Source organism: Mustela lutreola, chromosome 8 (genome assembly GCF_030435805.1).
Source record: "Mustela lutreola isolate mMusLut2 chromosome 8, mMusLut2.pri, whole genome shotgun sequence".
Classification (NCBI taxonomy): domain Eukaryota; kingdom Metazoa; phylum Chordata; class Mammalia; order Carnivora; family Mustelidae; genus Mustela; species Mustela lutreola.
This window is the reverse complement of record NC_081297.1, coordinates 131,805,146-131,818,485: the sequence shown is the minus strand read 5'-3', so window position 1 is coordinate 131,818,485 and position 13,340 is coordinate 131,805,146. Positions and strand designations below refer to the sequence as shown.

Sequence of the window (13,340 nt, the reverse complement as noted above, 5' to 3'; positions counted from 1 at the left end):
AAAGAGTGGCTCAAATCTCCCATAAATAAACAATAAATAACAAATAAAACCGAACTTCTCCTTGGAAGGAAAATTTTTGTGAATTTATGATTGAGAAGCCAGGAAGGGAGGCGAGAGCAACAGGGAAATCTAGTTCAATGCCTAGACAGCTGGAGAGGTCTGAAAATTGAAGTAAAAACGAAGCAGTCCATAAACGTCTTTTGAATGGATGAAAATCTCTACTTTAAATAAAAACATAATATGCAAAAATTATATTTGGAAGGAGACAATGTATACAATGGTGACTTCTGTGAAGAACTGTGGGATTGAGAGCTAGAGATAGGTTTACTTTTCGGTGTGCCTGTAAGACTTTTTTTTTTTTTTTTTTTTTTTTTAAGGACTATTTATTTGAGAGAGCGAGAGAGAGCGGGAGCGAGAATAGGAACACAAGCAGGCTTCCCATTGAGCAGGGAGGCGGAGGCGGGGCTGGATCCCACGACCCTGGGATCATGACCACAGCCAAAGGCAGACGCCTAACAACTAAGCCACCCAGGTAACCACCCTTAAGAATTTTTAAGAGACCCACACTCAACCTTTTAAAAAGGTTACAGTCTAAAGGCCCCTGGGGCCTCAGCGGTTAAGCGTCTCCCTTCGGCTGAGGTCATCATCCAGGGACCTTGGATCCAGCCCCATTTCGGGCTCCCTGCTCAGCGGAGAGCCTACTTCTCCCTCTCCCACTCCTCCTGCTTGGGTTCCCTCTCTCTCTGTATCTCTGTCAAATAAATCAATAAAATCTTAAAAAAAAATCAGAATCTAGGGGAAATCAATAAAATCTTTAAAAAAAAAATCAGAATCTAGGGGAATCCCTTTTCCCCATCTTCCCAGTATCACTTCCTTCCTCCCAGTACAATTTTCTGTCAAAGCTGGCATTACTCTCACGCTCATGGAGGGAACAGGTCCTCAGTCCTTGTGATCTGAACCAGCTCGTCCATCCTGCCCATCGCAGAAGAGGGGTCAGGTGCTCAGGTGGAAGAAAGGGGTGAACGGCTCTAACGCAGACCCTGCACGCCACTGCGACTCCAAAAACCCCGTTAGCGACCTCAAGTGTAAGGTTGACTAGTATTGGCCGCGCGGGGCTGTTTCTACCATTATTACGCAGTCCTATTTCCGTGTGGGAAAAGCACCCAGGAAAAGGTCCGTCTTCCCCGCAGGGTAGTTCAGCACCTACAACTTCTGCGACGCTACACTCTGTGCCGGCGTCCATTCCGGCTGCAGTGTGGAGGCCGGACTCGAATTTCTGGTTGGCAGATTCGCCACTTTTGGGTGTCAGAATTTAAAATGAAAATTCGAATTTCCCTATTTGGAAGCCCTTTAAGTACAAAAAGACAGAATCAAGAGAGATTTGGGGTCCTTGAATATTTTTATCTTCTGGCTTCCACCTAGCGCGCCGAAAAGTTTCGTCGAAAGCGACGACGCGGACGCTCAGGTCGCCGTTCCTGGCGCGTAGGCGCTGCGGCCCTTCGCTCCCGCCCCCGCCGGGAGTCCGACGTGGAAGTTGCTGGCTGACCGGACTTCCAAGGGATTCGCTTGGGAGCCGAAGCCGGACCCGGAGGCCAAGGCGAGCAGAGGTGGAGGCGCCGAGGCCCGAATAGGAGTAGCTGCCGAGGCCGGGGCCTGTCTCTGACCACCGACAAGGGCGGACAGGCGGTTCACCATGGGTGAGGAATCCGAGAAAGGCTCCCAAGAGCGATGGAGGTGCTGCGGCCGAGGGCTAGGATCAGGAGGAGGAGGGGGGCCAGCCTGGGAAGCCCAGAGTAGTCAGCTTTGCAGGGGCGGGTCGCTGAAGACTTAACTTACCTTGGCTGGTCACCTGTGGGGGTGGACCCTGCTTGGAACTTTCGCCCCTGCTCTCACTCTTGGCCCCTGAATCCCAGAAGGGTCGGGGGGTGTGGGCAGCGTGGCCCCGGAGAGCGCTTCGGCCTGGGAACCCGGCCCTGAGTCCTTAACCCTGACCATGAACTTTTGCCTCACCTCCTCAGACCCAGCTTGACTGGGGGGACAGAGTTGGCCTTGAGAAGCTTGGCAGTTTGTCAGTCGCAGGTTTCTTGCGTTAAAGATGAGATCTGACCTCACAGTGGAAGCTTGATTCTCTTGTCCTGGTCCCTGGGATTGCGTCAGTTTAAGAAATCCAAAGGGAATGTTGCTCCAATGTTTTCTAGCCAACTTGGTATTTGCTTGCTTATCTGTAGCTTTTCATGGAAATGATAGAGTAAGGTGGAGAAGGAAATAGGGACTGTATTGGTCATTACTGGTCTGTGAGCGAAATTTTAAGATCGGTATTTGGAGTGCTAATTGAGGTCACAGCATTGTCCTCACAAGCACCAGCTATCGCTAGCTTCCCTCCCGGCTGGAACCCAAATGAAGGTGCAGATTTTTAAATTGGTTCACAACTGTCCAAATGATGCAAATTCTTTGGATTATTTTAATTCCTCTTCCATTTTCCAGGGGATTTACTTCTTGTCTTGGAACACAAGTGCTTTCCTGTCTTTTCCCATAACACCCTTAAGTCTTTTTTTCCTTAAAGATTCTATTTTTAAGTAATCTCTACACCCAAGGTGGGGCTCGAATTTACAACTGTGAGATGAGTGCATCCTCCACAGACTAAGCCAGCCAGGTGCCCCAGGTTTTATTCATTCATTCATTTATTTTTTTATTTTTTAAGGTGTAAAAGGTAGAATAGATTTTGTCAAGTTATGCACCTTCTGTTACACTTTTCTAAGGTTCTCTGGCCCATGGTTCTTCATTTTTCTAGACTTGAGGCTCCTAATTGTGTCATTTCTGTGTCAGATAACCATGCATTGCATGTGACATCACTTCAGTTGTCAACTTTTTTTTTTTTTAATTGTTCATGTAACTGTCTTTTAATCTTCTCTGATGACTTTTGGTGGGAAGAGGCCAAAGTGTTTTTTTTTTTTTTTTTCTGGTAATCATTAAAAAAATGTATTTTAAAAAAGAGTGGGAGGCTTAACTAGCTGAGCCATCCAGGTGCTACAGAAGCTTTTAATCACCAATCAGTGGTGATTCTGATAATCACAGCTCTTGTTCACAAGTGCTTTTATGTTACACAATGCCTTATGTATAGGAAACTTTCTGGAAATGTTTAATGATACATTGATACATTTATTACTTTTTTAAATGAGTTTTCTCTCAAAACTAGGTTTTGTTATTTTGGGCTTCTGTGTTTCAATTTCTTTTGCAAGTTATATTTCTTAGAGAGATGATGGTGGTGCAATACAGTGAAAACAATAGCTTTTCACATGTGAGAACCTTATTGTCCCACTGTCATTCTGATTTGTTCTTTAGTGTTTAGGGGTTGTGAGGAGATCATGCTAAGCTATCTATATTCCTCATGATTAGAAAGTGAGCTCCAGGGGGCGCCTGGGTGGCTCAGGCAGTTAAGCACTTGTCTTTGGCTCAGGTCATGATCTCAGGTGTCTGGGATCCAGCCCCTCATCAGGCTCCCTGGAGGGAGCCTGCTTCTCCCTTTTTCTCTGCTGCCCCCCTTGCTATATTTTCTCCCTCTCTCTCTGCTGCTCCTCCTGCTTGTGCTCTCTCTCTTACCTCTCTGGAATAAGTAAGTAAAATCTTTTAAAACAATTTACATAAAACAGTGAACTCCATGAGGACAGTGGTTCTGTTTCTCTTATTCGGGAATATATCTTCTTGTGCCTTCCTGACACATTATTTAGGACTGGTGACAATCAGTAATTACTTGTTTGATCTTGATTAACATATATCATTGGTAGCAAACTTACGCACCTAAGAATTGAGGAGAATATAACAGTATTATTTAATTCGGTATCACTTTCAAAGGGCAAGATTAAATGTTTTATGGACTTAGTTCACAAAATGATATTGAATGCATTTTATCTTTTATTACTTTTTCAGGTGGGTTTTTCTCAAGTATTTTTTCCAGTCTGTTTGGAACCCGGGAAATGAGGATTTTAATTTTGGGATTAGATGGAGCAGGAAAAACTACAATTTTATACAGATTACAGGTTGGAGAAGTCGTTACTACTATTCCTAGTAAGTGTTGTTATGATAAACTAATTGTAGGGGTTCTTGTTTTCCATTTAATGTAATGATTAGGTCATTTTAATATAGTAAGGCTTGTAAACTAGTATGGACATAATATTGGTAACATTATTATTATTTTTAAATTTTTTATTTTTTATAAACATATATTTTGATCCCCAGGGGTACAGGTCTGTGAATCGCCAGGTTTACACACTTCACAGCACTCACCAAAGCACATACCCTCCCCAATGTCCATAACCCCACCCCCCTTCTCCTAACCCCCCTCCCCCCAGCAACCCTCAGTTTGTTTTGTGAGATTGAGTCACTTATGGTTTGTCTCCCTCCCAATCCCATCTTGTTTCATTGATTCTTCTCCTACCCTCATTTAAGCCCCCATGTTGCATTACCACTTCCTCATAACAGGGAGATCATATGATAGTTGTCTTTCTCCGCTTGACTTATTTCGCTAAGCATGATACGCTCTAGTTCCATCCATGTTGTCGCAAATGGCAAGATTTCATTTCTTTTGATGGCTGCATAGTATTCCATTGTGTATATATTTGGTAACATTATTTTTCATAAGTTTAGAGGCAGTTTGTAAACCCCTGTGCATGGCTGGGTTTTGCTCTTTAGAGCTATTTTTAAAGTTGGCTGGAATTAAGCCACTTTAATGAAGGGAAATGAAGCCACTTTCATTGAGAGCCATTATCTTTATTGATAAAATGAAGATAACACCCACTGACTTTATGAAGTACATAAAATACTTTGTAAACCTGTTTAAAGAATTATGTAGTGTTAAGTGGTGTTATTGCATCTGATAGGCTTTTTTCCCCCTGATAGGCTTTTTTCCCCCTATTTGTTACAATTTTAATTAAGATTTGTTTCTCTTATTTAATTCTGTTGATCGCTTATAAAGAATGGAGTGGAAGAGACAGACTCTTGAATTAATCTGGTACCTTTTTAGGTATTACTGATATTTTTATATCAAGAGAAGAAACACCTCAACTTTAAATCAGTTGTTGATACCTTAGAAGGATATTCTCAAACAGTCCTGTTTGACTACATGAGAATACTGTTGTTTATACTTTTTTAATTTGTTGATGTGAATTTACTTAGAGAATATTAATATATTTAAACTAAGAGTTTGTAGAATTTGCTGAAGAGTATTAAATTATGCCTCTGAAATCACTCGTCACTCAAGATATTTTTATATTTAGTAGTATTTAAATTTCCAGATTAAAAAAGAAGTCTAGGTTTCATGAAAGACGAACTTTTTAAGCCCCGTGGCATTGGTTATTTTCTTTGTGCCATCTTCAGTAAATTTTAGTTCCCGTGGTTCTTGCTTTTCAAAGTAACCCATCTCTGTTGTGGTTAAGTCTTGGCCCTTGCAGTGCACACAGCCCAGTGAATTGCATTTCAGTGAATAAACTGTACAGCATACTCTTGTCCTGTGCATGTAAACAGTGTTTGTAATTGAGGTAAAGATGGTGATTACACTCCTACCTAATTCCAAGGGAGATATCATAAACTTGCTTTTTTAGTTTTTCACTCAGGTGTAGTATAGCTATTTTTCAGTTGTGATAGAGAATGTTTACTGTATACTCATTAGAAGCATTTACCAACATAGACTTAAATTTAAAACAAAAGTTAATTGTCCAGTTATAGCTATAAGTCATTTTTCACTTTGATTTTTTAAGCTTCTAAAATCTTGGAAACCAGTTTTCTCAGAATCCTCTCCACCCTCCCTTAGATTCCTTTCAATGAAAACAGTATCCTGCCTTAGCCATGTGGTGTTAGAGCTCCCCCCAAAAAGGATGGGAGGGAAGAGAGATGGGACACTTCCCATTGACCGTCTAGCCACAACCTTACTACAGATGAGCTCTTGAGGAAGTCTGCAAAGGGTCTGTGAGATTGCCACACTTAGAGAAACCAGTTTCCATAAAGTAGTATATAGGTATTGCCGAATCCTTAACCTACTGAAGTTTAGAATTTAGGCTTTCTTGGTTTTGTTCCCTGTTTACTTGCTGTCCGTCAAAATTCCATTTTTTGTAATGCATCTGTGGCTGTTCTTTCTAAACATAACCTCCTAAACACTTGTATGCCAGGGTTGTATTATACAGGGAGTTTAACAGTATGATTTCCATTGAGCTAAAAATTCTATATTTGTAGAGGTGACTAGGGATTCTTATATAACCTGAAAGTGGTGCTGATATTCCTAATTGATGGTGTGTGTGTGTGTAGCACAGCAACTGTTTTGTCTTTGTCTTAAGTGGAATAATTTAACCAATAATGTGATTCAGTAGTAATTTGTTAATTGCTAAAATTGGATTGGATACTTTGAAAGTAGAATGCATTAGTCTACATAGACTACTGATTTTGATTTCTTTTCTAGCTATTGGATTCAATGTTGAGACGGTAACATACAAGAACCTTAAATTCCAAGTTTGGGATTTAGGAGGACAGACAAGTATCAGGTATGGTATACGGAGACCAGATTACTTTGTAGTACTGAACATTTAGTAAGCCCTTTAAAGGTTAAGAGCAGTAAGTCAAATATGTTTTCTTTTGTAATTTAAATGGGAACCACTTGGTTTAAAATGAGGTAAAACTACTTATTCTCTCAGTTGAATTAAAATAAAAAAATTTAAGGAAGCCTGTTCTTCACATATTACCTTAATGAAAAGTTTTTTCATGAAAATCTCAAGATCTAATTACTTCCGTAGTTTTTATCTGAAAAGGGTCTTCCATTTAGTTCTTGTCAGTCTGTCTTGAAACATACTGCTTTGGATTTTATAAAAATAACTTTCAGTCCACCATTTAGGGCTAATGTGAACATAGATACCCTGTAGAACTTAGGTCTTCATAGGTCTCCTGCCCTGCATTCTATGCTTGGCATGGCCACTGTGAGGGTTTGGTGACTGTCAGTGTTGCTCACTGTGGTACCTACCATCTTAAAACATAAGTAGGACATTCTCCAAACATCCTCCTGCCTTTTAACTGGTTTTATTTTTATTTTCTTTAAAGATTTTATTTATTTATTTGACAGAGAGAGACACAGTGAGAGAGGGAACACAAGCAAGGGGAGTGTGAGAGTGAGAAGCAAGCTTCCCACTGAGCAGGGAGCCCGAAATGGGGCTGGATCCCCGGACCCTAGGATCCTGACCCATGCTGAAGGCAGATGAATAATGGCTGAGCCACCCTGGTGCCCCTTAACTGGTTTTATTTTTTGAACCACTTTTGTGTCCCTGTCTAATTTTAGCCATTTCTGCTCATGAAGTCTTCAGTAGTCAGTTTAATGTCTGCTGTATAAAATCATATTAAAAGTTTTTTTTAAGAACCCATTCCTTAAGGAGTTCCTAGTTAGAGAATTATTAGATGTCATAATATGGTCTACGTATAACTTTATCTCAGTACGGTTAGTGATTTCATAGATTGATTATAAAGTCCTCTCTTAGCCTAAAGTCTGAACTCATTTTGAAACTTCTGATCCTGTGAATTATGTTTATCATTCCACATCTGAAGGATATGATACATACCATCAGAAACATTGATTCTAACACGGGGGGCTGGCAAGATTGGCATGTAAACCTCCTAATCCCCATCATTGCCAAGTCCTAGCATATAAATTAACATAACTTGTTCTTTTTCTTCCAGATAATAATATATTCTCCCTTTCTGAATTTTCTTTAGGCCATACTGGAGATGTTATTATTCAAACACAGATGCAGTCATTTATGTGGTAGACAGTTGTGACCGAGATCGAATTGGCATTTCCAAATCAGAGTTAGTTGCTATGTTGGAGGTAAGAAAACTTTACTCAAGTGTAGGGACATCTTTTACATCTGCTTGCTGTTTTTATTGTTACTACTTGCAGGAATAATTAAAAGCAGGAAAATTTCCCCCCTTGGCTTTAGTATCATTTTCTTTTATATAAATTACTTCCTATTCTAGAAATTCTGTTGGGAAGAGAGATGGAGACAAAAAGACCAAAAAAAAAAAAAAAAAAAAATCCAAACAGGAAGTTCTTTAAACTAGATTCTTTCTAGGAAGCTCAGAGGTAAAACTCTCTCTAAACTGAAGAAACTATTTTAAGTTACTCCTGTGAAGTACTTTTTCATAAAATCTATTTCTAGTTGTATAACTTAGTTTAAGGAAGCAGATTAGGGTATAAAAACAAAGCCTGTTTGTTTGTTTTGGAATTTCTGGGTTTCTGGCACACCTCTGGCCCTTGTTTATCTCTTCCAGCTTTCTCATTCTTTATTCTTTCCAGTGTTTACAGCTTCAGTCATACTGACCTCTCTGTTCTTTGGATACTCCAAGCTTGTACATTCGACGCTTGGCTTCGGGCTTTTTGCACCTGCTCATATTTCTGCTTGGAATGCTCCTCCTCCACATCTTTGCATGGCTACCGTCTTGGCATGTTTTATCTCATGTTTCTGCCTCAGAGAGGAGCCTCAGTTATTTGCTAACACCTTATTCTGCCTTATTTTTTGTACAACTTACTCTTTCTTTCCAGTATTTTAAAATATATTTGTTCATATATGTCTCCCACCCTAAAATGTAAGTTGAGTTTACCCTAATACTCCTGATGTGTGGAACAGTGCACAACACTTAAAAGCTCAAAACATTGTAGTCACTGAAATTCATAAGGTAATTTATTGGCTAGCTGAATTCAGAGGATGCATTAAATAATCAAGTTTAAAAAATCTCCAGTTGTTAAATAAGCTTTTCAAATGTGCTTATGGTTCATTTAAGTAATAATGAAATTGCCTTTGTTTGTGAAAATTAGATGAGTAAGTTCCCTTTTCCTGCCAGAACTATGATTCTGACTTAGCCAATCATTGAATGCTTAAATGTTTTCTAGGCCATTTGATTACCAGAGTAGAAGCATTCTCAGAATACGTCAGACTTCTGATTTCTTTACTAATGACTTAATGCTTTCTGAGTTATAAATTGCAGACCCACTGATTTTAAAATGTTGCTTTTTTTTTTCACAATGTAGCATCATATTTATCATAAGAGCTTCTTAAAACAAATTGAAGTGTAAGGAATTTTAAGGGACTGTTTAACTGCTTTCAGTGTAATGGATTTTTAAAATAAAAGCTTACTTAGTTAGATATAATCTAAATGGTATGGATTTTTATCATAAAAAGTACTACATAAAAGAAATGTGTTATTAGCTTCAGTATACAGTTTCTTGAGTTGTGCTGGATTATTTGTGAAATTGGGATTTGACTTGTATAATTTTATGAGTAAGAACTAAAAATTATTCATTCTTTAGGAAGTAATTTATAATTGATTCAGTCACTGAATGTATAATATAAAGTACATGGAACTTATGAGTCAGGTCTGTTCTGTTACATTCAAACTTGCAAAACCAATTTAAGTTATTTTTGTACACAAAAATACATTCTTCCTGGAGTAAAGAATTGAATGTAAAAAATTGAAGTTATTAACTCCAAGAATATGTAAGAGAATATGTTTAACGTTTCTAGATAGGGAGGATCTTTCTAAATCAAAGGATTGGAAGGAATTACAAAAGAAAAGATAGATTTAATTATATTAATACAAACGAAAACCGTGCAAATACAAATTAGTGTAAAACAGGGAAGCAGTACATAGTTTTACAATCAGTGATTAAGGATTAGTGTTCTTAAGCATATCAAGACCCTTTGCAAATAAGTAGAAAACTGAGCAAAAGGCATGAACGTAAAGTGCACAGGAGAAAACTGTATTGCACATAACATTTGCATTTCTAATACTCTGATAATATTTAATGAGATGCTGTGTTTGGAAGAATATGTAATTTCTAATTCTTCCAAGGCTGTCATACACTGTTGGTGGAGCCTAAATTATTATAACCTTTCTGGAAGGTAGTTTATTAATATATATAATAAGAATCCCAATATAGTTCATACTTTGATTCTACTTTTAGAGAATTTGTTAAGGAATTAGAGATTCATACAAAGATTTCTGTGTAATGACTGTGTCCCTTGGGTTTCTGTAATAGTCAAGTAAAAAGAACCTAGTGAGAGTCTAATACTGGAGAACAGTTACATAGTTGATGGTAATATGCATTCATAGTATAGAGTGTATTTAACCATTACATTTTTTGGGAAAATTTTGATTGTTTGGAAAAATATCCATGATTTAATGTTTATTTTTTAGAGCAGGTATAGAACAGTATATAAATGTGATCTTAAATGTGTTAATGTATATATTAATAAATTGTAAGTATCTGAATTATAAAGCAGTAGAAAATATCGAGTATTAAGAGTGATCATTTTTGGGAGGTAGGATTATGGATGAAGCTTTTTTCCTTCATACTTCTCTATAATTTCAAATAATTTATAATGAACATTGTAGATTCAAAATTATAGAATAAACTTTTAAAATAATATAGTTGTTGACATTTCTTTCTAAAGTCAAGGAAGCAAATTAATTAGAGAAAATTAAGTACCTTCTATTTTATTTAGGAAGAAGAGCTGAGAAAAGCCATTTTAGTGGTGTTTGCAAATAAGCAGGACATGGAACAGGCCATGACTCCCTCAGAGATGGCAAATTCACTTGGGTTACCCGCACTGAAGGACCGAAAATGGCAAATATTCAAAACTTCAGCAACCAAAGGCACTGGCCTTGATGAGGCAATGGAATGGTAAAGTATATTTACAGAAGCCATCTGTGCATTTGTTTGTGTGTGTAGCTCTTTGTACACATGTGCTTTCCCTTTAGTCTTATGGATGAAATTCAGATTACTTTGCAGCTTATCATATTAAGTTCTTCCAGCCTTTTCTTCCTCTGGTCTTCATATACATCGGCTATTATTTCAGCCACACCTACCTGATTATAGATAGATAAGCCAGCTTTCTGCCTTTTTTTTTTTTAAACTTTTCCCTTCCTTACCACATCCTCCAATTCCTTATCCTTCAGGACTTAGGTTAAGACTGTCTTCTTCTCAAGAACCTTCCCTTACATATCTCCATGCTCACTGCCTTAACACACACATAGTTGGATGTCCTTGTCACAGACCAGTGATACAGTAGTTACACTGTCATGTAATTGATTCGTGCAATTTGAGACTAGTTTTCACCTCTGAGTTATGCACATCTGGCCATGCTGCAAGTAGTTAACAGCCCGGAAAAAAGATATTTGGTCTTTTTGATTATTCATTCAGAGCACAGATAAAAGTGAAAGCTAAAAGGCTTTCATGGAAATTGGGTCCATAATGTTATTCTTCAGTGTAACTGTCTTAGCTTTCATCATTTAAAATGCTTTGAAATCCACTGTCAGCATAAAACTTACTATAAGTGATCATGCTCTATACCTGAAAGTTTGAAGTTAATGTTATGAAACTGTTTTGTCTTCACAGGTTAGTTGAAACATTAAAGAGCAGACAGTAGTTCAGTCACTTCTACCCTTGTGAAATGAAGACTACATCCTATATCCCTTTGGAAGGAAACAGTTAAGTGGGCTTCATGCTACTAAATGTTAAAACTGTGTGATTGTTGGCATATACTGAACTGAATGCAATATTTGTAATAAATATAAAAAATAAGTATTTGGTTGGAAGGGTAACTCACCCATGATTGAACCAACTGAATGTCTGTTCTGTGTAATGTAAAATCCTCCCTTGCTTTCTTGTGTTAAGTATATATTCTATTTGTATGGAATTCTTATTCAAATAGAGTCCTATTAAAGAATGTACTCTTTACTGAGGAAAAACCCTCCTATTTTTGAATTAGTAGTTGCAGCTTGTTTGTATAAACACTAATAAATATCTTAACCCTGATTTTTTCCACTAAAATGAATTAAGTTCTTCCAAAGATTAGACTTAGTAGAGTAGGGACATGGTTGGGTAACAGAGTCTTCATTTGGTTAATGACCACTTTAAGCTGTTTTGTTTAAAAGCTTTTGGGTATAGGCATGAAGCTGAAAAATTATCTTGGTGGTTAACCTCATTGACGCCTGTAATTGTCATTTTATAGTACTTGTATGGTTGCCAAAAAAATTTTCATATATATAGGAACCCTGTGATAGAGGTATGACAGGTTGTAATGTCTTTATTTTATGGACATGGACCCAAGGTTCTGATTAGTTGGCTTGCACAGGGTCAGCAGCTAGTGAGGTCAGAACAGGGCTCAAAGTTAGATTTCGGTGTCAAGCTTATCCCATAAACTGTATAATTCCTGAAACGCAATACTGGCAAGATAGACATCCTTAATTGCCTACATAAAATTATGCTAATTGAAGTAGACATGGTATATTCAAAATAATTTCCATAAATTTGTCTATACTAGTAGAGGTAGTAAAAACAATCCTAAAGGGTTATATTTGATGGAATCCACAACATATTAAAGGAAATTTAAAAAAAAACCTATTTTAAGAAGCACTGTAAGAGGTATCTTTACTGTCTTTCATTTCTTTTATTTATCTGTAATTGGACATGTAAATTTGAAAAGCCAAACATTATTGGTGTACAGGGAGAAACTGAGCATTCTTGGCTTTAAAAAATAGACTTAGTGCTAGGATATCAAAAACAGTTACGTTCAAAGGAACTTTTCAAACTATCCAGTCTACCACACAATTGGCTATGGTGGTGACAGAATATGGTCCCTTGTATTTACTTAAACTGGGGGGAATCTTTAAGTTGGACAACCAGCATTTAAAAAATTTGATGCCCCTCATACTAGTGGCCCATTCCCTGTTCCTGCTACTGCCTTTCTGGAGGCCTCTAGCCTCTTTGTTTCATAGTTTGATCATTTAGATCAAAGGAATGTGGCTTTCTCTTTTCAGCTGCAGGACTTCAATGTTTTTACCCATTCCCCAGCACCCATTCTTAATTTGGCTTCTGAAGTCTATTTTGAAGAACAGGTTCTAAGCCCAGTTGTTCTCAGTGCTGCTCCTACGGTTACTGAGCATGTAATTAATATTGTTTCATAGTTTCCAAATCACTCCTGATAGACTATATATATATCTATCTCCTTGGAATCCAGTGTGGTGCCTGGCACATTGTGGCACTTAGAGTATATGCATGGTTGAAATAGTAGGTTATATGCCAGCTAGGAAAATACCTCTTCAGCTTCTCTTGGGTTTCTTTCTGGTCAGTGGCTGGGTTTGTACCTAAGAAACTCAGTACATCCCCCGCAGCCTGCCCACTTTAGGAATACTGTTGAGAGGTATGGGTGAAGAGGCCCTGGCAGGCAGATGCTGGGCAGCAGATAGCTCTTGGCGTCTTGAACACTGAGCACACCTGAAGTAATAGCCAAACCACCACGTGAATGATC

The 13,340-nt window shown here is 38.0% G+C and overlaps 1 protein-coding gene across 2 annotated transcripts; it reads left to right on the top strand.

Annotated features, from left to right (window-relative positions):
- Positions 1-1,468: 1,468 nt before the first annotated feature.
- Positions 1,469-11,845, top strand: ARL1 (ADP ribosylation factor like GTPase 1). 2 transcript variants are annotated; one of them, XM_059186652.1, is made up of 6 exons: positions 1,471-1,697; positions 3,928-4,065; positions 6,449-6,530; positions 7,747-7,858; positions 10,533-10,711; positions 11,426-11,845. In XM_059186652.1, exons 1-6 carry the CDS (start codon positions 1,694-1,696, stop codon positions 11,454-11,456), a joined length of 546 nt encoding a protein of 181 aa, XP_059042635.1. In that variant the 5' UTR covers positions 1,471-1,693; the 3' UTR covers positions 11,457-11,845. The 2 variants fall into 2 exon arrangements, with proteins under 2 accessions (XP_059042636.1, XP_059042635.1); XM_059186653.1 differs by lacking the exon at positions 3,928-4,065 and having other exon boundaries at positions 1,469-1,697.
- Positions 11,846-13,340: the final 1,495 nt, after the last annotated feature.

What these genes read in the sequence shown, in the direction of transcription:
- ARL1 (XM_059186652.1), top strand. An exon ending in AGTCGTTACTACTATTCCTA is followed by an intron (nt 4,066 to 6,448) that starts GTAAGTGTTGTT and finishes TTTCTTTTCTAG; the next exon opens with CTATTGGATTCAATGTTGAG. An exon ending in AGTTAGTTGCTATGTTGGAG is followed by an intron (nt 7,859 to 10,532) that starts GTAAGAAAACTT and finishes TATTTTATTTAG; the next exon opens with GAAGAAGAGCTGAGAAAAGC.